The sequence below is a fragment of the Haliotis rufescens genome, unplaced genomic scaffold (assembly GCF_023055435.1).
Source record: "Haliotis rufescens isolate VD_foot unplaced genomic scaffold, xgHalRufe1.0.p SCAF_80, whole genome shotgun sequence".
NCBI lineage: Eukaryota > Metazoa > Mollusca > Gastropoda > Lepetellida > Haliotidae > Haliotis > Haliotis rufescens.
The window spans coordinates 764,823-789,574 of NW_025964373.1; the positions used below are offsets into that span (position 1 = coordinate 764,823).

General features: G+C 40.6%; 1 protein-coding gene across 50 annotated transcripts in view; it reads left to right on the forward strand.

Moving 5' to 3' along the window:
• LOC124137436 (titin-like) overlaps positions 1–24,752 on the forward strand; it is a 228,112-nt gene that overhangs the window by 178,811 nt on the left and 24,549 nt on the right. For 38 of the 50 annotated variants that reach the window (XM_048390025.1, XM_048390026.1, XM_048390049.1 and 35 more), the window contains 8 exons: positions 1,823–4,177; positions 6,486–7,469; positions 8,414–8,497; positions 9,399–9,521; positions 11,412–11,456; positions 12,978–23,129; positions 23,443–23,895; positions 24,599–24,685. In XM_048390025.1, coding sequence (XP_048245982.1) covers positions 1,823–4,177; positions 6,486–7,469; positions 8,414–8,497; positions 9,399–9,521; positions 11,412–11,456; positions 12,978–23,129; positions 23,443–23,895; positions 24,599–24,685 — 14,283 coding nt within the window. The remainder of the gene's footprint in view (positions 1–1,822; positions 4,178–6,485; positions 7,470–8,413; positions 8,498–9,398; positions 9,522–11,411; positions 11,457–12,977; positions 23,130–23,442; positions 23,896–24,598; positions 24,686–24,752) is intronic. The other 12 variants (XM_048390069.1, XM_048390070.1, XM_048390074.1 and 9 more) reach the window with 10 other exon arrangements.

Consider the following 24,752-nt stretch of genomic DNA (forward strand, 5'->3'; position numbering starts at 1 on the left):
TGATTTTGGGCATTAAGCAATCATTTCTAAATTTTAGAGTAAGAAGTTGAAATCATTTGTGTCACTTTAATTGTATTTAGTGTCTGTCCACTTTTAATTAACTTTTCCGCAAAAGAATTTCTTACATAATTTAGCTATTCATTACTCTTTAACATCTGCTTGATTTTCATATTTACATGATGTATAGCTTATCTCACTGCCGTATTGCTTCGTCTATATTGTCATACTTTGTTGTCATTGAATAAATGTCTCCATCATTTAGTTACTTGGTTGTGGTATTCTTTGTTATTATTAGTATATTTTATGTTCAATTTCGTTTTCGATTTGGTGAATTTTGTTCTGTAAACCATCACTCAGAGGCCAGGAGTATAAAAATACACGATTGACCGAATCACCACAAGGTGCCGACTTCAAGGGTTAAATGATATTATGATGGTGTATGGATTGGTTAGAAGGCAATATTGATGTTAACAACACCTGAAAGAGAATCTTCAGTGTAAACGTTGTACAAACAGTTCCTGATAATATAATGAACACACTATGTCAACTGGATATTATTCATGACCAGAAACATCATATGTAACAATACATCGTATCTCTATCTCATTTCATTTCCTTCATTTGCCTCAAAGTCAGGTTTAGTTTTCCAGTGTACAAAATGTCTTCACTTGAATATTTTTAAAAGTCGTATAAGCAAAGATAAATACTGATTTCAGAAGTTAAAGATTATTTTCTTAACATAGTGCTTGCTGAACTCAGATTTGAAACATTATTGGATTCAGATTCTGGAAAACTACATGTGGCTCTGTATAATGAAGGCCAAGTTCCTGATCATCCCCAATACTGCATGAAGTGTGTCTGTATTGCTTTCTTCAAGCGCATGTTGCTCAACATTTTTTGATAATCATGTCAAAGATCTGTTATTTTTATGGTTACACATGCCAAAGCATCCAAGCCAAATGCCAAGACGTACCTAGTTTAGGAATGAAACATCATGGTCTGTGCCGCATTGTCCTTTTACAAAAAAAATCTAAAATGAAGTATTCTGCCATGCAACCAGTGTTACAAAGCAGAGGAGGAGTGTTCTTGTATAAGAGAGACCTACACCAACATGACATGGATGTTTCTGGAGGGATGCTGGTTAATTTGACACTGTTACCCAGATGTTCACAACGCTGCGTAAATGTTTTGTAGATGGTGACATTACTTCATAAATTATAGGATTTTCTCATTCTTCACATCATCAGATAGTATAGTTTATTTGATACTGCTTAAATTGGCTTGTATGCTTTGTGCTTGGATCATTTCCTAACCCTTGATTCTTACTATTTCTGCATTGCAAATTCATGCTAGAGACATGCTGTTTATCTTTAGATAGCACACTTTTGCATATAGTTTTCCTTCTAACTAAAAAAAAACTTCTTTCCTCTACTGTTTCAACTGTTGAATTAGGGCACTTACTCTAGGTGAGAATACAAGGGTTGAAATGCTACCAGCAACACACACACAAAGTGTAACCACTGTTCAAGTTGTGATATTTTATTTCATTACTAGTTAGTCTTACTAATGACTTTGTTTCACATACATTGTGTAGACCACAACTGTTTTGCTCGCCTTGGCCTAGTTTGAGCCACACTGATGACATCTGTGCATGGCTCCAGCTGCTCCAGCTGCTTATACTAGTACTGCAGAGTGACTCTTCTTCTGCTGTGTGTCTGCATGGTTTGCCTTCTGTCTGCCTCTAGAAATACAGCCTGCCTCCATCTAAGATGTCCGTAAGTCTCTCAATGCTTGGTATACGATAACATCCTGCAAATTTCAGAACAAGCTGAGTGGCTCAGGCAAAAAGAAGCCGAGGAACAGTCACGTCTTCAACGGCAGGAAGAGGAAGCTGAACTCCATAGAAAACAGGCTGAGTTGTATCGACAAGAGGCAGAGGAACGTGCACGACAACAACAGGCGGATGATGAGCGACGGAGGCAAGAGGCAGAAGCCGAGAAGCAAAGATTAGAAGATGACCGGTCAAGACAGCAAGAAATTGATGCAGAGAGATTGAGACAAGCAGAGTTAGATGCTGACAGGCTGAGGGACCAAGAGGCAGAAAGACTCCGGCAGAAAGAAGCTGAGCAGCTCCAGCAAGACGAAGCTGCTAGGCGCAGACAAAAAGATGCGGAGAAGGAAAAAGAGCTTGAAGAAGAAAAACAGCAGAAACTATTGAAAGAGCGAGATGATGATCTGGATGAAGTAGATAGGCTCCGCCAACAGAGGAAGGATGACGATGACGATGAGATAGAGCGTCAGGAACTAGATCAACAGGAGAGACAGAGACAGCTTGAAACAGAGGATGGTGGTGACCAGTATAGGCCACAGATGGATCGAGCAGAGGATCGAGTCCGAGGTCCAGACTCAGAAACAAGAGTGGAGGCTGCCCACACCGACAAAGTTGCTAGCCTACCTCCAGGAGGGCCAATGTCTCTAGAACCTGAGCCTTATGGAGAAGCAGCAGAACAGATCATCAGTCCAACATCGGATGGATCATATCATGATGGACCATCCTCTGTCCCTGAGCCTCAAATGCCAGCAGGATTTGTTGCAGAAGACAGAGTAACTGACAAGGAATCTCCAATGTATGATTATGATCCAAGCTTTGATGAATTTGTTGACCATAGAGAAGAATACATAGTTGAGGAAACTGCTACTGAGAGGAAAGCAACCAGTCCTACCTACTCAATTCCCTACAGCATCATAGGACAACCTGGTGTCACAGGAGAACAACCTGAGGTTGTTACCACTGGAAAACAGCCTGAGGTTGTTACCACTGGAAAACAGCCTGGAGTCTTTGCCACTGAACAACAGTCTGGAGTCTTTGCCACTGAACAACAGCCTGGAGTCTCTGCCACTGAACAACAGCCTGGAGTCTCTGCGACCGAACAACAGCCTGGAGTCTTTGCCACTGAACAACAGCCTGGAGTCTCTGCAACCGAACAACAGCCTGGAGTCTCTGTGACCAAACAACAGCCTGGTGTCTTTGTGACCGAACAACAGCCTGGAGTCTCTGCGACCGAACAACAGCCTGGAGTCTCTGCCACTGAACAACAGCCTGGAGTCTCTGCAACCGAACAACAGCCTGGAGTCTCTGTGACCAAACAACAGCCTGGTGTCTTTGTGACCGAACAACAGCCTGGAGTCTCCGCGACCAAACAACAGCCTGGAGTCTCCCCCACTGAACAACAGCCTGGAGTCTTTGCAACCAAACAACAGCCTGGAGTCTTTGCAACCAAACAACAGCCTGGAGTCTTTGCAACCGAACAACAGCCTGGAGTCTCTGTGACCAAACAACAGCCTGGAGTCTCCCCCACTGAACAACAGCCTGGAGTCTTTGCAACCAAACAACAGCCTGGAGTCTTTGCAACCGAACAACAGCCTGGAGTTTTTGCGACCGAACAACAGCCTGGAGTCTCTGCGACCGAACAACAGCCTGGAGTCTCTGCGACCGAACAACAGCCTGGAGTCTCCCCCACTGAACAACAGCCTGGAGTCTTTGCAACCAAACAACAGCCTGGAGTCTTTGCAACCGAACAACAGCCTGGAGTCTCTGTGACCAAACAACAGCCTGGAGTCTCCCCTGCTGAACAACAGCCTGGACTCTTTGCAACGGAACAGCAGCCCAGAGTCTTTGCGACCAAACAACAGCCTGGAGTCTCCCCCACTGAACAACAGCCTGGAGTCTCCCCCACTGAACAACAGCCTGGAGTCTTTGCAACTAAACAACAGACTGGAGTCTCCCTCACTGAACAACAGCCTGGAGTCTTTGCAACCAAACAACAGCCTGGAGTCTTTGCGACCGAACAACAGCCTGAAGTCTTTGCCACAGGACCACAGTCTGAGGTCATTACCATAGAACGACAGCATGGGGTCTTTGCAACAGGAGAACCTGATGTCACGGTTAAAGGACAAGAACCTAAGGTTGATGTAACAACAAAACAGCCTGAGGTCACTTCAACAGGACAACAGCCCATATTTTCTGCCACAGGGCAGCATGACATCGAGGTTAAAGAACAACAACCTGAGCAGCTGTCAAGAAAGCCTGATGTTCTTACTGGTATGACAGGAGTCCAGCTGATAACCACCACCCAACAGTACTATGATGAAGAGGTATCAGGAGAATCTACTCAAGGTACTTAAACACTCTCAGTACTGACCAGAGTCAGCACTACCGGTACATAGTCACCAAGCACAATCAGAGATACTTACATAGAATGCAATACAAGGCTTCCTATGGAAACGAGCACTCTACTCTCAAAAGTTGACAGTGATGACATAGGATGGATCGAACCACCATTTGGACACATGTATCAATCCACACATTTTCAATAATCAAATAAAATAGCATATGTGCCATTTTGTCGTCACCTTCAGCTTTTGGAAGAAGTGTGGCTCATGTTAAGGCTACACAGGTTTATCTTATTAGTTCATGGCAGAAGGAAGGGTTTTGGGTGATATCTAACCCCTAACATGACATGTTTGTGTAAGCATATGTTTATGGCCATACATCATACTCCCTACAACTTGAGGACATATCTTGACCGTTGAGTTCCTCATTTCTGTAGCATGGGCCAAGCTGTTTGCATGCCAGTCATGTTTTGTTCATGCATTGTCATTATATATTTCCGTATGATCAACTTTGCCTTTGTTCATTTCCTCATCTGCATCATCCATCATTCAAAACATGACATACATATGTCGAAACACAGAGACAAAATCATTTCTGTGCATGGAATTATTTTAGGTTTCTTTATTTTTGTATCTGCAAATTTGAGTACAAAAACGTTTGTGGTACATTCATGATTTTTTTAGATTTTACTCTCTTTTTATATTGTACTCATGCAGTATGTTACATACACACATAGTTTTGTTAAAAACTATTACAGTTATAATCAGTTTGAATACAACAAATTACAGCTTGTTGTGCTGTAAAGATATTGGAGTGTATATGTTGTTCTTTGACATCTGTCCAAACAAAACTTGATGAAAGAGCAAATTCATGTATTTAATGGATACAATATCTGAAGGAAAATATAGCCTGGCCATGGCGATCACATGTTTAACTCTATGATATGCCAACGAGACATGTAATCTAGACACAAAGCTGAAAACAAGCCAACACCATAATGGACATTTGTGAAGAATAGGAAAGGTGGTTTCATCATCGGCAGGTAATTTTAAATTTTGAATTCTACCAAACCCTTACCAAGTGCTTCAAGCATTAACCATCCAAGCCTAAGACCAACTGCACCTTGTACTACCCAGGAATCCCTCACCTAACTATGGGATGACATGGGGCTTTACAAACCATACAACCTACCTTGCTGAACATACTGTTGCCATTAACTGTGTAACTATTACATAGGACTTGACATTGTCATCAAAGAGTCTGATCATTTTGCATCAGGTCTAAAAACAGGATTTACCATTTCAATCAGAGATTTTGTATTTGGTAAATATGTTTGATTTTGATTTGATTTTGATTTTTTTTACAGAGATCAATACTGAAAAGTATTGATTTGAATTTTAGATTTCTAGTTTGCTGTTAGCTTGAGCTTGTTAACGTTGTAATTTTGATAAATGTATATTTGTTGATAATAAGTGATGTTTTGACTAGCAAGCACAACTGTTGTTGAAATGCTTCAGAATAGGCTTTTGCTTGAGAAGATGGTAAAAAAGTAAATTAAACACTGCCTCACAATAAGATTTGCTAGAACAAAGTTCACCAAAGTTTGCATGCTTTGTGTATTTACTAACACTGTACATGCCATGTATTAGAGTAGAAGCCTGTAATTTTTTGCTGTTGTCACATTTGCTGCGGAGCTGTTGTCACATTTGCTGCGGAGGTGGTTTTCACGTCTACTGACTCTGCTTGTTGTTGTTTACCATCCGAGAGGTTACACTACATAAATATACATTACTACTTGCACGACAAATTTCTGGTAATAAACAATTTATTTAAGAGGCTTTTACTCACGACAACAGCAAAGCAATGCTTTACTACCTATACTTATATACTAAACCATTGAAATGAGGGATAGATTGAGTTTGACGCACTAACCAAGCTCATACCTGACTTGTATAATTGCCATGTACATGCTTTGCCTTGGTGATGGGACAATCCTCCTCAGGACCCAGCAATCCCCACCAATTCTCCCCCTTCCCAGTCTGTCCTCAGCACCCCAATAAACCAGGTGCCTGGTTCCCTCGGGTTTCCTGAGTTTCCCTCAGGTGTCTTTCAGCAGGGTTTGCAGTAGTTTGCTAACAGTGTGGGTTGTGCTGTAGTGTTGGAATGACTCCCTGTAATGTATTGGACCTAGTGTAGACACTAGGAGTCTTCACTGTGTGTTGGCCAGCACGTGTGCAGTCGGCAGCTGTCATTGTTTGCGGTTTAGTCTAGTTACTTGTTCTCACAATGCCCCACTTTCTCTGATTTCCAGTTTTCGATCAAGTTTTCGATCCTAGTCTGTCATCACAAGACTCTATGTATGAGGAGGTTCTTCCTGATGGAACTAAGGTTAAGCATCGCAAGATCCATCACCAAGGTAAGAGTGTTGGAGCACGTGTGATGGAACTTGTGGAGTCGGAGGGACCTGCTCATGACAGGGAAGAGGTACAGGAGTATGAGGAGGTCCTGCCAGATGGCACAGTACATCACACACATACGGTCAGAAAGCAAACTTTGAAGCATGTGACCAGGACCCTGTCCGTAGACGAGGAGGAAAAGTCTCTTTACGATCGGGAAGTGGTTATTCCTGGTTCAAAAAGAGAAAACATGCTTGAGACTTTCGTTGCTCCTCCCACATGTGTGACCGAGGAAGAGGAAGTTGAGCATGTGCTGCCTGATGGGAAGACGGTTAAGAGGCATGTCATAATGAACAGAATGGTGCACCACATCAAGACCCATCAGCAGTCCTTTGATGAGGACTCGGGCACACTGGAGGAGGAAGACTATGAGATTGAAGAGGTTATCCCTGGGACCGTATCCGCTTTCATTGCTGGACAAGATTCGGAGTCAGATGACGATGAACTGTCTGGCCAGATGATTGCCGACATGGCAGAATTTCAGGAGATCCTGGATGATGGGACGGTCGTTACAAACAAACTCCTCATCAGTGAAGAAAAACGGACAGTCAGATCTAGGTCTGGGTCAATTGATGAGTCTGAGGAGTCTCGCAGAGTGGAAGAAGTTGCAGTGACGCCAAGTCCACATCCAGGTTCCTTTGTACAAGGAGAAGCCATGCCTTACGATACCACAGGTCACGTGCCAGTCCAGACGAGAGAGAGAGTTGCCCATTTTGAGGAGTTTCGGCATGGTGGCATTGTAGAGGACACACTGGAACTGAGGGAGGACACCGAGAGGAAGGGAATTCTCCAGCAGAGGACTGTCCTGGATGATACTCCAGACAGCTTCGGGACACCAGGTAATACAGAAGTGCTGTGGAGCTCAGGGTCATAGGTACAGGGTAGATGGTAGCATTTCAGTTTGCTGTGGCCAGATGAAGCTGGTTGTCTGTTCCTTGTAGAGATTCAGCTTGAGAATGACATTTGCTTAGTTTTCACTTGCTTCAGAGTGATTCATCAATCAGGTATGGCTAGATTGGATGTGAAGATATGATTGTTGTATCTTAATGGCTGTGTTGGCTTTTGTTCCTAAAGCTCTTTGAGAACAGATCTGCGTCCTTGTGATGAAAAATATTCTGCTTATTATGAGGGCTTAAAATGGTTGGTGGTTCCTAGGGACATGTATCATGATATATCGCTGCTTAGTGGTGCTTCAGTGATTATCAATTGGCTTGTGACAGAGTAACATTGACCTGTATGGCTTTGCAGTAGGATGTCTTCTATGGTTGTAGATGAATTCAGATTATAATCCAGTATACAGTGAACACTATAGTGTCAAGCTATAGCACTGCATGTTGAATGTTGTAAACTGTTGTGAGGTTTGTGGGGAGACTACTTATCAACTAACACATTTGGTAAGGGTTGTATATAATGGTATATATCCTTGATGACAGGTATTATCAACTATGCTATATAGGATGAAGTAGGACATCTTTGATGTAAATTGTAATTGTCAAAGTGATTGTGATTTGATGTCAACAAGTGTAGGTTTCTGAGGCTCACATTTGAAATATAAGCACACCTTTAAGAGACACAACACCATACTCAATTATTGAAGACATTAGGGTTGAACATGATAACAAATTTGCTGAAGAAATAGGATAATAAGTCAAAATTAGGGTATTTTGAAGATGAACATGTGCATGACGAGTTCTTTTGTTTAGTTGAATCTTCAATTTCACTCAACAGCTTCCATAGTAAGGTCTAGCATTCAATGCAGAGTGTTGTTTCTTGTTGGGTTTAGAGTGCCGTGAGTTGACTGACAGTGGCTTGGCTAAGCGGCAAGTTAAGAAGGTAACATGGCAACCAGACCATGTTGAGGTTGAAGGTGGGCAGAGCTTGTTTTCTGTGCATCTTGCGTGTGAAATGGCATGACCATGCCAATTTCCTAACAACTTGTTCAGTACCCATGAGAAGCAATTTCCTAACAACAGTTTATTGTTTGGTTCAAATGATACCACCAACTGACTCATTTTGTTGAACTTAACATGGCCGGAGTGATAGTCTTTGTGATATTTTCTTGGGCTAGAACAGTGTTTGAACAGATGGAGTGTATATGTATTTAGTTACAGCCATTCTATTGTCATGAGTTACGTAGAAGCATGGTAACATAGACTCACCTCTAACCAGTTCTGAGGGAAGCAGTTTCTCCTCAGGAAGATTTCCACCTTTGATTAAATAGGGTTTACATGCTTATAATAGTTAATATAATGCCTCAGATTTACAGTCATTGAAAAAGCAACATAAACATTAGATTCGTTGTTTTTCAGTAATATTCATAAAATATCAATAAAATGAACAATAAATTAAATAATAATAATACATGTAAAGACAACATCACACAAACACAAAGCACAACTGACTCCGACTTTCTTTGCTTGTGTCATACATTAAGTTGTGATATGTTGAGTTTTTAAGACATTCTTTGCATGTGCTTGTCAGTATACTTGAAGAGGCATTAATTGTATATGTGTCTCTCTTCGTGTTTTTCCTCTTTATCATGTGTGTGTTTAGCTTTAGATAGCCTTCTACCATTTGTCCCCCTCCCCATGAGTAATCCATAACATGTTCAGTTTACTATCATAGACCAAAAACAGATTTAGAAAAATTGCAATTTTCAAAAATTTTGCCTGACGTTTGTTGCATCCCAGGGGAGTTGCCTTCGTCAGTCGATACGAATTAAAAGACCGAGGGATTATCACCCTCCTTTGGTATTTTTGTTGTTTCAGCGAGTTTCGAGAATGGTGCGCCAGACACACCTGTCATTACCATTACGGAAGATCTCAGCACCCCCCCTGATGAAGATGATTATATATCTTGCTACGGAATCGTACAAGAATCTGATTCGAAAGGTTAGCGGAGACCCTACACCCTTGAGGATGTGGATCTCAGTACTTTTGACTGTTTCAGAAATATGCAGCCTTTCTTTTAACTTTATCTGTTACAGAACTTTCTTTAACGATTTGGTTATGGGTAGTTTGATTTCCACTGTCTAGCACATTATCTTGTTTTGGGACTGGGTTATGTTTATGGGTATTATTTCGTAACTAACCAGCACTTCTTCAATGAGCACAGTCTTTTGTCCAATGGATTTGTATTGGGATAAATTGAGGAAAAAATTTTCTGCTAATTTTCTCAGCTTTCACAGTTAATGATTTCAACTCTTTGTGAATTTTATTGCAGGACACAAATTTCACACTTTCCTTACATTAAAGCCTCTTATTTTTCCTGCCAAATTTTTAGTTTTTAATTTCTTAACCAACATTTTAATTATGTATTGAAACTAACATTCTTTTTCTGAAGCAGTCAACAGTTGTCAAAATGTCTGTATCTAATCAAAGCAAAAAGAAGCATTCAATTTTGCGAAAGAACTGCAAAATAACTGTGTAGTCGAATGGGTGTATGGCACCGAACTCTCAGTGAATCTACCAATATGCATCCCCCAGGGGTGGTCTTGCAACATTTAGCTTACAGCTACTGCTTTTGCTGTCCTACATATATACCAGATTTTTCATGACCTGGTTCACATGGCAGTATTGTGTATTAAAGTGTCAAATCAGAAATTTGTGTGTGAAGGTAACAATACAGTCGTAGCTAACATAGTATCATCATCAGTAGGAACTATTAATTAACATTTTGAAAGGAGATTATTCAGGACCTCTTATAAAAACTCTTTTTGCTCTTCAGTATTTAAAATAATTCATGACGTAACCAATGCCAGCAAGATTTTTTGAAGATCTGCTGCAGCTGATGTTGTGAACCAGGGAAGAGTGTTGTTTAGCAGCAACCCTTACTTGCCGACTATTGCTGTGTAGATTTGAATTTTACAGTTTCATGCTTTTGTGTGGCATTATGCAGAATGCACATGTAAATGCTGATGGTTGTATATTGCATGCCAGTCAATCCAAGATTGCAATGGCTGCTTCTAAATTCTACTCCTGAATCAGGATGCATACTTTGACCAATACTACACCATGACGGTTCTGATCTGGAACCAGAATGGCACATAGGTATCAGAACTAGTTTCAGTGTGGAGCATCTGGATTGCATGGGACGGGGCTGCAAGAAATGTATTGCCATCTGTGTTGGACATTTTTGTTGATTGCTATTTTGAAATTTCGCTTTTTTATTCTTGTCTTTTACTTGAATGGTAGAATGCAGGTTCTACTGAATCATGTGAAAACAATAGTGAATTAGGCAGATGTACACCCACTTCATTCTATGTTTGGAACATGTCGGCTGAATATGCACTCACAGACTACTGAGGCAATGTCCGGGAAATATTTGATTTGAGTAGCTAATCGCAAGATGTATCTCAATGGACTGCCATTACATAGCTGCCAATTGTTTAAAGTTTAGAGTATAAAACAACAAAGTCTGCATCAGGAGCATAAGTGTAGACATACTGCATACCTTTCCATTGAATAAAGGTATTACTAGGTGATATGTTACAATACTGTAGTACACTACACACAGTATTGTTATAACAAACACTAATTTTGTCTCTTAAAATGAGGTAAACTTGTGTGCCAAAACATTTCAAACTTTTGGTAGCTATGTAATATTGTAAGATTGTCCAATAATTGTAATCTCAATATCTTATTGACATAATATAAAAACACTCTTTTCAAAATTGACAATTTCTTCAAAGAAAAAATCAAACCAATGTTGGGCCCCTGCCATTGCCTCGTCTTTTAGAATGCCTATGCATCTATCTAACATTTGAACATCTCTCAACCTAGGTGTGGAGGCGGCTCCCAGTGAGGAACCAAAGGCCCAAACAGAAGGTACCATCTGCATGTTGTCAACACCTCAGTATGGTCTTGTTCTTTTCAGTATCCATTTATTTTGTACCCATGTTCAGTGTAATCTGTAGAATAATCATACATTGTGGTTTTGCCTTCGTTTCAGGACCGTGGTCTTCCTTCATGTGTCGTGCACCTGTTATAGCACTGGTCACAGTCGTGGCCTTTAGTTGTCTGAAAAATGTTTCAGTAACTTTCAGTTGAAAAATGTCACAAATTTCATTAATCTAGTTTTCATGCATGGCCTGCTGGTCATATGAATTCAGAAATTGGAGGTAAGATCACCTGGGTGACTATTTCTGTTGAAAGGTCCTTGTGAACAGTTAGACAGTTTTGAAGATTATCCTTCTCCATGCAGTTCTAATGATTAAAAAATATCAATATGTTACGTCTTAAAACTGTTAAAATTTTATCTAACATGTTTGAAAGATTTGAAAGATAAGGGACAGAGCCACACGTAGTTTGCCTATTGTGCAATTGTTAATAGTTTTGATAGAATCCTGGTTTTGACCCCTGTCATAGTTTGTGTTAGAACCAGTTCATCCTTTGGAAGCCAATTTACAACATTTATAATCCTGTATTTTAATCCTTTAGCCATATTGTTTATCACCAAATGTGGTAATACATTACAGGAATGCCCAAGGCTTTCCTTATGTCACTGAACCAAAACACAAATAGAACAATAGGTATACCGGTAGATGATGTCAACTTGTCTGTAAATGTTGCAAACTTTCAAAGAAAACCAGTCAAGATTTATGGGTACGGAAGAGAATAATAATGAACATGGCGGGTTGTTTGCTAAGATCACCAGTATTTCAACTACAGCAGCAATGAGATTCAGACATTTTACCAATGATGAAGATCAAATCTAGGAAATGTTATGTTATTCCACCAATGAATTAAGTGGATTATTTCTCAGTTCTGATAAATTAATGTCATCACAATTGATTTTATCATCAAATATCCAATAAATACCATAAAAGCATTTGAATTCTAAATGTGCTGCTATTCAGAAGTACATAACATGAACTGTGGACTATTGAAATGGTAATGTCAGAATACTGTATATAAAACAGTGTCATATTTTAGTTACGTTTGTGAATGATTGCAGCATTTTACTGGCAAAAGACTCTTAAAGTAAGATGGAAAATAAAAAGCCCAGAGAAAGCATTAATTACTGCCCAGTTGAGATGTTTATATTCATATGACCAGTTAGACAACAGTACATCGTTGTTTTAGATTTCACTACAGATGACGCAATGTGTATCAGTAGATTCATTGTGAGTCAAGTCGTTACCAGTGTGTATTTAGTAAGACTTGTCCTGCAGATTTAAGTTTTTTCTTTTTCTGTCTCACTCTGTCATCTCTTATAATAAGGAGTATATACTTGGATTATTTAGCGAAATTAATGTCCTGTCAGACAGCGATAGGTTCACTAACAATCCCATCCTCTGCTTCTTTTAATGCCTCCTTCCCTTGGATTGGCTATGGGATTGTGCGCAGCAGGTAAAGAGGTTTCAGAGAGCAAATATCAAGAGGAAGTAAGTGAGATTGTAACCAGGGAAACCTCAGAAACCGTTGCATCTGCCGTCCATGTACACACAACAGAGGAAAGGATAGAAACTGTCAAAACAGAACATATGTCTGAAACATATGAGGAGAAGGAGGACCTTGGTGATACAGAGATCATTTCAAAGGAAAAGATTATTGTAACAGAAACTGAAAGGATTGTTGATGATGAAGTTTCAGAACCCGATGAAACTGAGGTGGGCAGAGCCGAAACTCCGACCAAGACAATTGAAGATGAGACATTTCCAACTCAAAAAACACCTGATGAACAGGAAGATATTCCTGATGAATGTATATCAGAAACCAAAGAGGATTCATTTGAATTCCAAAGGGACCAGAAAACTGTTTATGACTCTGAAAAACATATTTTGTCAGAGGAAACAACCAAAGAGATTTACACTGAGGACCACAAAGAAGTTTTTGTGTCTGTTCAAAGGGACCATGTTGTTACTGAACAAGAGGAAGTGCATGAGGTGGTGGAGGAGAGGAAAGTGATAGTACAAGAGGAAGAAGAGCCTGTAAAGGAGGAGGTTGAACAAGAACTTTTGGAGGGAGTTGAAGGGGCAGAGAGAGGGCAGGAAGTAGATGATGCCACAGAACTGTCTGAGCCTGTGAAACCAGAGGAGTATGTGGAGGAATTTGCACCAGCAGTGGAGCAAATTGAGGAGAGAGAGGAGGAGGTTGTCAAGGATATTGCACAACAGGAACCTGAAAGGGTAACTATTGCTCAGGTTGTTAGTTTCGATGAGCAAGAGGACACATTCCACGAGGCAGAGGTTGAAGATGAGACAGTTTCCAAAGAACACGTTGTAGAGCAGATTGAGCAAGAAGACTTCAAAGATACCTTTGTAGAATCAGAAATTTCCAAAGATGAACAAGTTGTAGAGCAGATTGAGCAAGAAGAGTTCAAAGATACTTTTGTCGAATCAGAAATTACTGTTACTGATAAAGAGCCAGCTGAAGAACAGGTAGATATCAAGGAAATTGACAAGGTAGACACTGACATGGTCACAGTTGAGAAAGATGAATATGCTGAAAGTCAAGAAATTGAAGAATTCCAACAAGCTGAAGCTGAATTGGTTATCAAAGTTGAAGAACAAGAGAAACAAGTATTGGTAGAATATGATGAACAGGTAAAAGCTGAGAAAGTTGAGGAACAAGCTGAAGATTATGAAGAATTTGAACAAGCTGAAACTGAATTGGTTAAAGAACAAACTGAAAGTCAAGACATTGAACAGGAAGTGTTGAAAGAAGTGGAGGAAACACATGTCCAGGAAGGACAGGTTCAGTTTGAGGAATCTCAGCAGCAAGCTGCAACTGAAGTTGTCACTGAAGAAGTTTATGAAAAAGTCGAGGACCATGTCCAGGAAACCTCAGAAAAGGTTCTGGAAGAAGTGATTGTGTCTGAAGATAGGGAAGAACCGAAAATGGCATCTGAGCAAGAGCTTGAGGAAATCTTTGAACAGGCAGTGGAAGAAGATGTCACATCTGAGCAACTACAAGGACAGGAAGAGACTCAGCAGGAAGAAGCAACATTCCAAGGGACAGTAACAGAAACTGTATTAGCCGAGAAAATCTCTGAAGATACAGTTGATGTGACAGAAACTGTTATAGACAAAGAAACTGAATTTGTTACTGTTGAAAAGGTTGAAGAAACAGTTACTGAGGAAGCTACCATTACTGAAACTGACAGATCAGAGGTGCAACTTGAGCAGGAGGCAGTTAAGGGTATTGAAAAGGAGGAGGAGATTTTAGCAGAAACATCTGCAGTGGATGAGACTGAGGATACAGTTGTTGAACAAGCTCCCGAAGAAACCGAGATTCTGAAAGAAGAGAAAATGGTTGAAGAACAACTTGAACAGCATGTATTTGAGCCAGTGTCATCAGAAAGAGTAGTGGAAAGTGAGGTTTTGGATGTAAAGGATGATGTTGATGCTGTTATTGTCAAACAGGAGGAAAGTGAATCAGAAACAGAAGAAGCTGAGGCACCATCTGATACCCAGGAACTAATATTTGTGGACAAAGCGACCGAGGAGGTTGAGGTAGTAGAACAAGAAATGATACATGAATCTGACATGGAACCCGCTCATGTAACTATTGAATCCACTGAAGAAGTAACAACCCATTTAGTTGAGACTGAACAAGTTGATGAACAGGATGCCAAAATAACATCTGTTGAGCAGGAAGCCTCCAGAGAGATAGTAGAGGAGACATTTGAAGAGGCAGTAGTAGAAACTGTTGATCAGGGAGTTTATGAAATAACAGAATCTTTCCCTAAAACTGATGAACGTGAAGCACCTACAGTTGGAGCTGAAGAAACATTTGAGGAGGCAACGGCAGAAACCTTCACTTCTAAAAGAGCAGAGGAAGAAATAACAAAGTTGGTAGAAGAAGAGAATGTTGAGACCATTACTTCTGTTGAACAACCAGAAGCCCACGAAGAAGTAGTTGAGGAGTTTGAGCTAGAAGCTGTTGTTGCTGAAACAGTTGTGGAAGAAGTACCAGAATCTTTCATGGATAGTGTAGAACAAGAGAAGGCAGAGAGCATTGTTTCTGTTGAACATGAACGTCCAAGAGAAGCTATTGAGGAAACATTTGAAGAACCAGAAGCATACAAAGAAGTAGTTGAGGAGGTTGAGCCAGAAGCTGTTGTTGCTGAAACAGTTGAGGAAGAAGTACCAGAATCTTTCATGGATACAGTAGAACAAGAGAAGGCAGAGAGCATTGTTTCTGTTGAACAAGAACGTCCAAGAGAAGCTATTGAGGAAACATTCAAAGAACCGGAAGCATACAAAGAAGTAGTTGAGGATGTTGAGCCAGAAGCTGTTGTTGCTGAAACAGTTGAGGAAGAAGTACCAGAATCTTTCATGGATACAGTAGAACAAGAGAAGGCAGAGAGCATTGTTTCTGTTGAACAAGAACGTCCAAGAGAAGCTATTGAGGAAACATTCAAAGAACCGGAAGCATACAAAGAAGTAGTTGAGGATGTTGAGCCAGAAGCTGTTGTTGCTGAAACAGTTGAGGAAGAAGTACCAGAATCTTTCATGGATGCAGTAGAACAAGAGAAGGCAGAGAGCATTGTTTCTGTTGAACAAGAACGTCCAAGAGAAGCTATTGAGGAAACATTCAAAGAACCGGAAGCATACAAAGAAGTAGTTGAGGATGTTGAGCCAGAAGCTGTTGTTGCTGAAACAGTTGAGGAAGAAGTACCAGAATCTTTCATGGATACAGTAGAACAAGAGAAGGCAGAGAGCATTGTTTCTGTTGAACAAGAACGTCCAAGAGAAGCTATTGAGGAAACATTCAAAGAACCGGAAGCATACAAAGAAGTAGTTGAGGATGTTGAGCCAGAAGCTGTTGTTGCTGAAACAGTTGAGGAAGAAGTACCAGAATCTTTCATGGATGCAGTAGAACAAGAGAAGGCAGAGAGCATTGTTTCTGTTGAACAAGAACGTCCAAGAGAAGCTATTGAGGAAACATTCAAAGAACCGGAAGCATACAAAGAAGTAGTTGAGGATGTTGAGCCAGAAGCTGTTGTTGCTGAAACAGTTGAGGAAGAAGTACCAGAATCTTTCATGGATACAGTAGAACAAGAGAAGGCAGAGAGCATTGTTTCTGTTGAACAAGAACATCCAAGAGAAGTAATTGAGGAAACATTCCAAGAACCGGAAGCATACAAAGAAGTAGTTGAGGATGTTGAGCCAGAAGCTGTTGTTGCTGAAACAGTTGAGGAAGAAGTACCAGAATCTTTCATGGATACAGTAGAACAAGAGAAGGCAGAGAGCATTGTTTCTGTTGAACATGAACGTCCAAGAGAAGCTATTGAGGAAACATTCAAAGAACCGGAAGCATACAAAGAAGTAGTTGAGGAGGTTGTGCCAGAAGCTGTTGTTTCTGAAACAGTTGAGGAAGAAGTACCAGAATCTTTCATGGATACAGTAGAACAAGAGAAGGCAGAGAGCATTGTTTCTGTTGAACAAGAACATCCAAGAGAAGTAATTGAGGAAACATTCGAAGAACCGGAAGCATACAAAGAAGTTGTTGAGGATGTTGAGCCAGAAGCTGTTGTTGCTGAAACAGTTGAGGAAGAAGTACCAGAATCTTTCATGGATACAGTAGAACAAGAGAAGGCAGAGAGCATTGTTTCTGTTGAACAAGAACATCCAAGAGAAGTGATTGAGGAAACATTCGAAGAACCGGAAGCATACAAAGAAGTAGTTGAGGATGTTGAGCCAGAAGCTGTTGTTGCTGAAACAGTTGAGGAAGAAGTACCAAAATCTTTCATGGATACAGTAGAACAAGAGAAGGCAGAGAGCATTGTTTCTGTTGAACAAGAACATCCAAGAGAAGTAATTGAGGAAACATTCGAAGAACCGGAAGCATACAAAGAAGTAGTTGAGGATGTTGAGCCAGAAGCTGTTGTTGCTGAAACAGTTGAGGAAGAAGTACCAGAATCTTTCATGGATGCAGTAGAACAAGAGAAGGCAGAGAGCATTGTTTCTGTTGAACAAGAACATCCAAGAGAAGTAATTGAGGAAACATTCGAAGAACCGGAAGCATACAAAGAAGTAGTTGAGGATGTTGAGCCAGAAGCTGTTGTTGCTGAAACAGTTGAGGAAGAAGTACCAGAATCTTTCATGGATACAGTAGAACAAGAGAAGGCAGAGAGCATTGTTTCTGTTGAACATGAACGTCCAAGAGAAGCTATTGAGGAAACATTCGAAGAACCGGAAGCATACAAAGAAGTAGTTGAGGATGTTGAGCCAGAAGCTGTTGTTGCTGAAACAGTTGAGGAAGAAGTACCAGAATCTTTCATGGATACAGTAGAACAAGAGAAGGCAGAGAGCATTGTTTCTGTTGAACAAGAACATCCAAGAGAAGTAATTGAGGAAACATTTGAGATGTTGAAATCAGAAACAGTTGCGGCTGGAAAAGTTGAGGATGAAGATGAACCTGAAGAAGAGAGAGAAATTGTGCAGGAGAGGCTGATTGAAACTCAAATCACTGAGACTGTTGCATCTGAGAGAATTGTAGAGTATGAGGAAACAACACTCATGCATGAAGTTAGCAAGGAAGAAGTCACTGAGTCAGATGTTTCTGAAACTGTTCCTGATGTCCATAGAGTTGAGGTAGTTTCTGCAGAGCAACATGTTGAGCTTACTGAGGAAACAGATGACATGCAAGATGCTGTATTGCAGTCTGTCACTGAGCAGCAACTTGCAGAAGCAATGTCAGAAATTACACAAGAATCCCCCAAAGAAGTGATTGAAGAAACCTTTGAGGACACTGCTATTGAACCAGTAGCTGCTGAGAAAATGGAAGAGGAAGAAGAACCAACTGAGTCCAAGGAAGTAGTTGAGGATATGATTCAGATCCAAACCACAGAGACAGTCTCCTCAGCTGTTCATTATGAAGAAGAAACATTCACAGAGGATGCACAATTTTCACAAATGACTGATGTAGATCATGTCTTGACAAAACAGGAAGAGGAAGACGAAGAAAGACCAGCTTTATCAGAACAAATAACAATTGAAGTGGAAGAACCTGAAATGTTTGAGGAGAAAGACAAATTACAGGAGAGTGTTGATGGAGTGGACATTGAACAGGTACAGGAAATTACTGATGAACAACAATTTACAGAAGAAAGGCTTGAAGGACAGACTCATGAACTCTTGGAGGAGCATGTAGATGAACATGATGCATCCGACAAAGAAGCTGAAGAAGAGTCTGATAAGGTTGAACAGAAGGAGTCTGCTTTCAGTGTGGGAATTACTGTTGAACATGCAGGTGAAGACCTACAAGAAGAAAGCACTGAAGCCAAAAAAGATGAAGTCCCTCAAAAAGATGAATCATCTGTTGATGAACAGCCTGTTCTTGAACAGGAAGAACCATCTCCTGAACGTGAACAAGATGATCAAGAGCGTGCAGAGGAAATAGAAGCTGTTGCAGCCGTGTGCATTCCTGAAGATGAAGGATATGATGAACTAATGGAAGAAAAGGTTGAAGAACAGCCTGTTGATGTTCAAGACGATGAAGGATTGGTTGTAGTTGATGATGATATTGAGCATGAACAACTGGAGCAAATTCACACTGATGAAGGTGCAGAGTATGATGAAGACCAACCTGAAGTGGATGAACCCGATAGATTCAAGGAAATGGAAATACCAGAGAGGGATGTCCAAGTCACAGAAACAGTTGAAAAGTTCACAAGTGTGGTTGTTAGCTCAGAGAGAACACATGACTATGAGACAGAAATGTCCGAATCCTATGAACAAATTGAGGGACAAATTATTGATGACAGCGTAACACCTCTTGAAGAACAAGTAGATGAGGAAACAGAAAAGGTTTCAGATCTAGATAGAGAAAAGGAGGCTTTTGAGAAACTAGATCTTAGTCCAGAACCAGAAAAGGAGGAAGATGCAGAAGCTTCTGACGATGAAATGTTTGTAGAGAAAACTGAACAAGAAATTGAACCACTTGCTTCAGAAGTAGGTGAACCACAAACTGAAAGTGTGTGTGAAGAGGAAAAACTTCCCTTAGATGAGCATGTGCAAGCCGAAAAAGAAATTCTTGTGAGTGAGCATGAGCTTGAAAGTGAGAGTGAAGATGAAGCTTGGGAGATGTTGGAGAAAGATGAACTCTCACAAGATGAACTAATGGCAGCCAGTGATGAAATGCTGATGCAGGTTTCTGTGGAGGAAGTGAAAGAAGAACCTGAAACATCTGAAAAGGAACCAGTGTCAACTGTTCTTCATGAAGAGGAAGTAGTATCAACTGAAGCCACTCAGATAGACTTAGTTGTCAAAACCGAACATTTTGAACAGATCACAGAAACAACTGTAGAATCTCAACTTACTGAAGAAACCGCACTAACTGCTAAGGAACAATTACCAGATGAAGAGCTTGTTGAAAGAGGGCGGTTTTCACCTGTAGAAACAGAGAAACTGGAGGATGTGCAACCTGGAGAACCAGCTCAAGAACCAGAACATGGTGATAGTTTAAAAGATACTGGATCAGCACTTGTCATGTCTGAAGTTGAAATTGTAACTGTTGAGGATAATACCTCATACCAGAATAGAATTGACCAAGGCATAGTTGATCAGGCATCCTTTGAAATGGAAGGAGAACCTGTTGAAGTCGATTTTAAGAGTGGATCCTCTGAGTTATCAGATGAAGACCTGAAAGAGAGAAAACTTTCTGCAAGTGAATTTGCTCAGTCCCAAGGAGTTGCAGAGGAGCAACAAGAACCAAGTCAAATCCAGGTGCATCAGGAACAGATTGTGATGGAAGAGCCATTGGAACTGACTGACTTACAGCAAGTTGAAGATGAGGAAGTTGATGAAGAGTTTGCTGAAACAGAGGAGCCCGAGTTAGAAAAGTTGGCTGAAACTGAAGATGCTGATGAATTTTCAGACACACCATCTTTTGAAGGACCAATTGAGCAAGGGTACAGAGAATCAGCATCTCCTGAATTGGAGCATGCTCAAGTTGAGGAAACATTTGAACAAGAACCTGAACTGACACCCGAAGAACCTATGAAACAAACTCAGGAGGAGGAGCAAGTTGTCGGAACTGATGTATCTGAGAGACCACACAGACCAGAGCCTCAAGAAACTGACCGCCTAGTGTCAGAGACACCAGAACAGATTGGAAAGGCAACACCATCAGAGCTAGAGCCTCCAACTGAAGATGAACCCAAATCTGAAAAAGAAGAGCAACAACTTGATGAGAAAGACATCGAGTCTCCTGTGATTAAAGATCTAGATGAACAGGAAGAAGAGCTTGCCGACACCCAAGAAGATAAAGAGAAACATGATGTCTGTGTAGAAGAAACAAGGATGTCCTCTTCAGAGGATGAAGATTCAGTAGAGGTGAAAGTTGAAATATTTCCAGAGAAGGCTGCGTCAGAAATGAAACAAGACATTGATGAAATTGAAAATGAACTGAAAAAAGAAAGTTTGGTTGAGAAATCATCTATGATAGAATTTTCTGAAATGCGCACTGAAACAGTGCAGCATGTGGAAGTACATACTTCTGAAACTGTTAAAAGTGAAATATCAGAATTTGATTCTTTGAAACATTGGGATGAAGTCACCCAGAAGGAAGGAAAGTATGACCTTGCAGCAAGTGATGTCATGACAGAATCATTTTATGAATCATCTATAGATCAATCCTACACAGAAAAAGAAGAAATCCTGGTAGACACTTCCTCAACATTAATCAAATCTGACCTCGACATAGACACTACAGAAACCTCAACTCTTGTAAAATCTGAACTCGACCTTGATACTACAGAAACAAGACCAGAGCCAGAAGAACTTGAATTGAAAGAGGACAAGGATGTTGAACCTACCTGTGCTGAAGCAGAGCTCATCACAACCTCCCTTGAATCAATGGATGAAAGGGAACGAGCAGAATCTATTGAAACAGAATCAGTTGATTCTCAACAACAGGTGGAGCAAAGGGAGGAATTCATCACTGCTGCTGAACCAACAATTCCTGTTGAAGCAGTCCCATGGACAACAGATGACATGAAAGCTGTAGAATCTGATGAAGACTTTTCAGATGAAGAAGACCTTGGGGCTAGCAGAGAACCCACCTCAGACTCAGATACTATTCCAGATGATGCAAAATTTGATGATGAAGATGTTAGTCCTAGTAAGCTGGAAGAAACAGTTGCATATGAAGAACAGGTCCTTGACAAAAAGGAAGAAATGATACAGCAAGAAGTTGAACTCAAAGATGATAGGATTGCTGAACAATCGCAAACTGTCACGGAAACTTCATTTGAAAGTTTCTCATTCACACAAAAAGAAACCATAGTTGAACATGCCACAAGCTACTTTTCTGATGAAGATGTGCCAGCCCACATGCCAGACCAGACCCCTGAAGAAAAGGATATTGAAGATGATTACCTACCTGATGAAACAGACTTCAAAGATGAGGATGGTCACTCTGAACCTGCTGAAGATGAGTTCTTTATTCCCTATAAGCAAACCAAGGATTTCGCTGCAGTGACTTCCTTTGAATCATCAATGACAACTTCCATTTATGAACCAGCAGATTTAGATGATGTCCAAGAACCAGAGGTGGCTGACTCAGAGCAGTTTGTAGATCGTAGGGAGGAATTCACAGAAGAAGTAAGAACATCTACTGACTTCAAAACTGAAGCACTTATCAGTTTTGATGACAAACCTGAATTTGACAGAGAAGATGACAAGTCTGAAGAAACTTCCTTTGAAGAGACATTTATTGATAGAAAGGAATCCTTCCTAGAGGAATCTCTAGAAACAATAGTCAGTGATTCTTCCAATAGAGAAGGTGGTGGTGCCTCTGTGGACATTGTTGGTGCAGGAGGTGAATCTCTGATATCAGACCAAACTGCTGACAAAGCCCCCTCTTCCGAAAAGTCTCCTTCCCAAGGAAATGAGACTGACAGACCTTCCAGCCCACAAGATAGCATCTATCTTGCCCTCCACGCCCCACTCCTTCCATCCTCCTCCACTGAGGTGCAAGATAGGTCAGGCACACCTAGTGACATTGAACCCGATGAACTTGATACAGTGCAGGAAAAAACAGTTGTTCATTCTGACAGTAATGAAAGAGCAGTGTCTCCATTAGAATTTTCATATGAAGCTAGACATCTTTTTGAAGAATCTGACATCACAGGAGCTTCAGCCGATGATGAAATGGAACCAGAAGGCAGAATTACTGCTGACACATCCCAACAGATATTCATTGAACAATCTATTGAATCAAGAAAACCACCAAAGGTTGGAGGGTACTCTTCTGGAGATGATGATGAAGATCGCCCTCCCTCCCCCTCTGAATTTACTCTTGTACAATCCCATGATCAGGACATGTTAATGAAAGCTCTGGGAATAGATCAGACAATTGATGAAGATAGGTCATCAGAAGAAGCAACTGATTCAGAATCAGAAAGTGAAGATGATGAAGACCGACCTCCATCTCCCACTGAGTTTACTCTTGTTGCGTCTCAAGACCAGGACACACTCAGTAAAGCACTAGTTGATGAATCTGAACCCGACTACGCTCTGCAGGAGGAACACCTTATCTATATCCAAGGTAGATAGTTTGACCTTTTAGCTTCTGTCATTGCTATAGCATATATCTGCCTTTTTCACCACAGTATATAAATGGCATACATCTTTTGAATCTTATCCTCTAATGTTTATATTTGAATTTTGAAAGTAATCTTTAATATTTTAACAATACTAACACAGTTATTGTTTGGAAGTTGTCTTTAAGAATCTAATAAATCTATACATTTCCCGTCTAATATAACTAATTAGTCTTAAGATAACATATTTCCTTAATGCAATAACATGTCCATGGCAGTCTTGAAAAAGGGAAATGTGCATTCACTATTCAATCTCAGATGCCGATATGCCACCCAAAATTGGCTTTGGAGATGACTTCATGCGAGATCCTCTGAGTGATGGATTCACAACGGGGACCAGTAGTGCTGAAGCCCCTGATGCTAGTGAACAATCCTCAAGCGAACAAGCCCAGAAGGAGACTCTGGACCAGTCAGTGGAAAACAACACCATGTCGACTCTGAGCTCTGAACTCAATGAACAACCAGCTCTAGAACCTTCTGCCCCACCAATGTCCTCTTTTGAAGAAACTTCAGAGGAAGTGACAGTCATGACATCTAGTTATGAGAGACTCTATCAAGGAATAAACATTGAAACAACAACACACTCTGAACAAATACTGGATATTGGTGACCACTTTGACACCAAACAACCAGACCTTCACTTCCAACCAGCTGGTCACTCCTCCAGCTATGAGCAGCTGTATCAGCAGGGGGAGACAACTGGCCCCGAAGGTGAGTCATTGTGGCCGCCAGCAACCAATGGCATGTCTGCTTCCTTCATTTGAGCTGCATGATGTTGTTTCTGCCTTTTTCATTCATCATCGCATTCCAATACATCCCAGTATTACATCTCTTGGAGTTTGGGAGCACATGATCAATATAGAGCAATATATTCTGTAGAAAGAATGAAGAATGAGCATTTTTGCACAAGGAAGAGAGACGGTATGCAAAGTGCACTTTGTGAGGTTTGATTGTGTAGAATGAGAGAAGAATCATACCAAGGAGGAAGCTGTTCAATCAAGCTACTTTACACCCATTTGGAATGTCGCTTTGCATGCCTCTGCTACAAATCATAAGGATTCAACTGCCTTTGTGTGCAGTCCTAGCCATTCCACACCTGCTTCTCTTCCAGTTTCTTCAATATTACAACCCTATCCTTATTTTCAACAACAACCCATTTGCCTTTGTACAGTTCTACTCTACTCTTTGCTGAATACAAGTTTAGTTGATATTTAATTATTTTGCACTGTTTAATTTGCATTTCTCTTTGCAGGACATGCATGTTGATGGAATTATTTGGTCCATTTTGTGTCCAAGTAGATTTTGGAATGCTTATGCACTAGCAAGTGGATGTTGTGTGAGTACTGTGGTGTGTATCGTAGATCATATACTGGTATGCTCTAATATGCATTCATGAAGAGTTTATTTTCATCAGAGATCCCAGTCATCAAGACTGAGCAAGAAGAAAAGCTCAGTTCATCGAGTTCAGAAGTTGCCCAACTTGACGACGTTCGTGATCAAGGTATTCATGTCTAAGATAACCAAATTTTGTAACCCTCTTATTCCAATATTTTCTATATTTTTGTTTT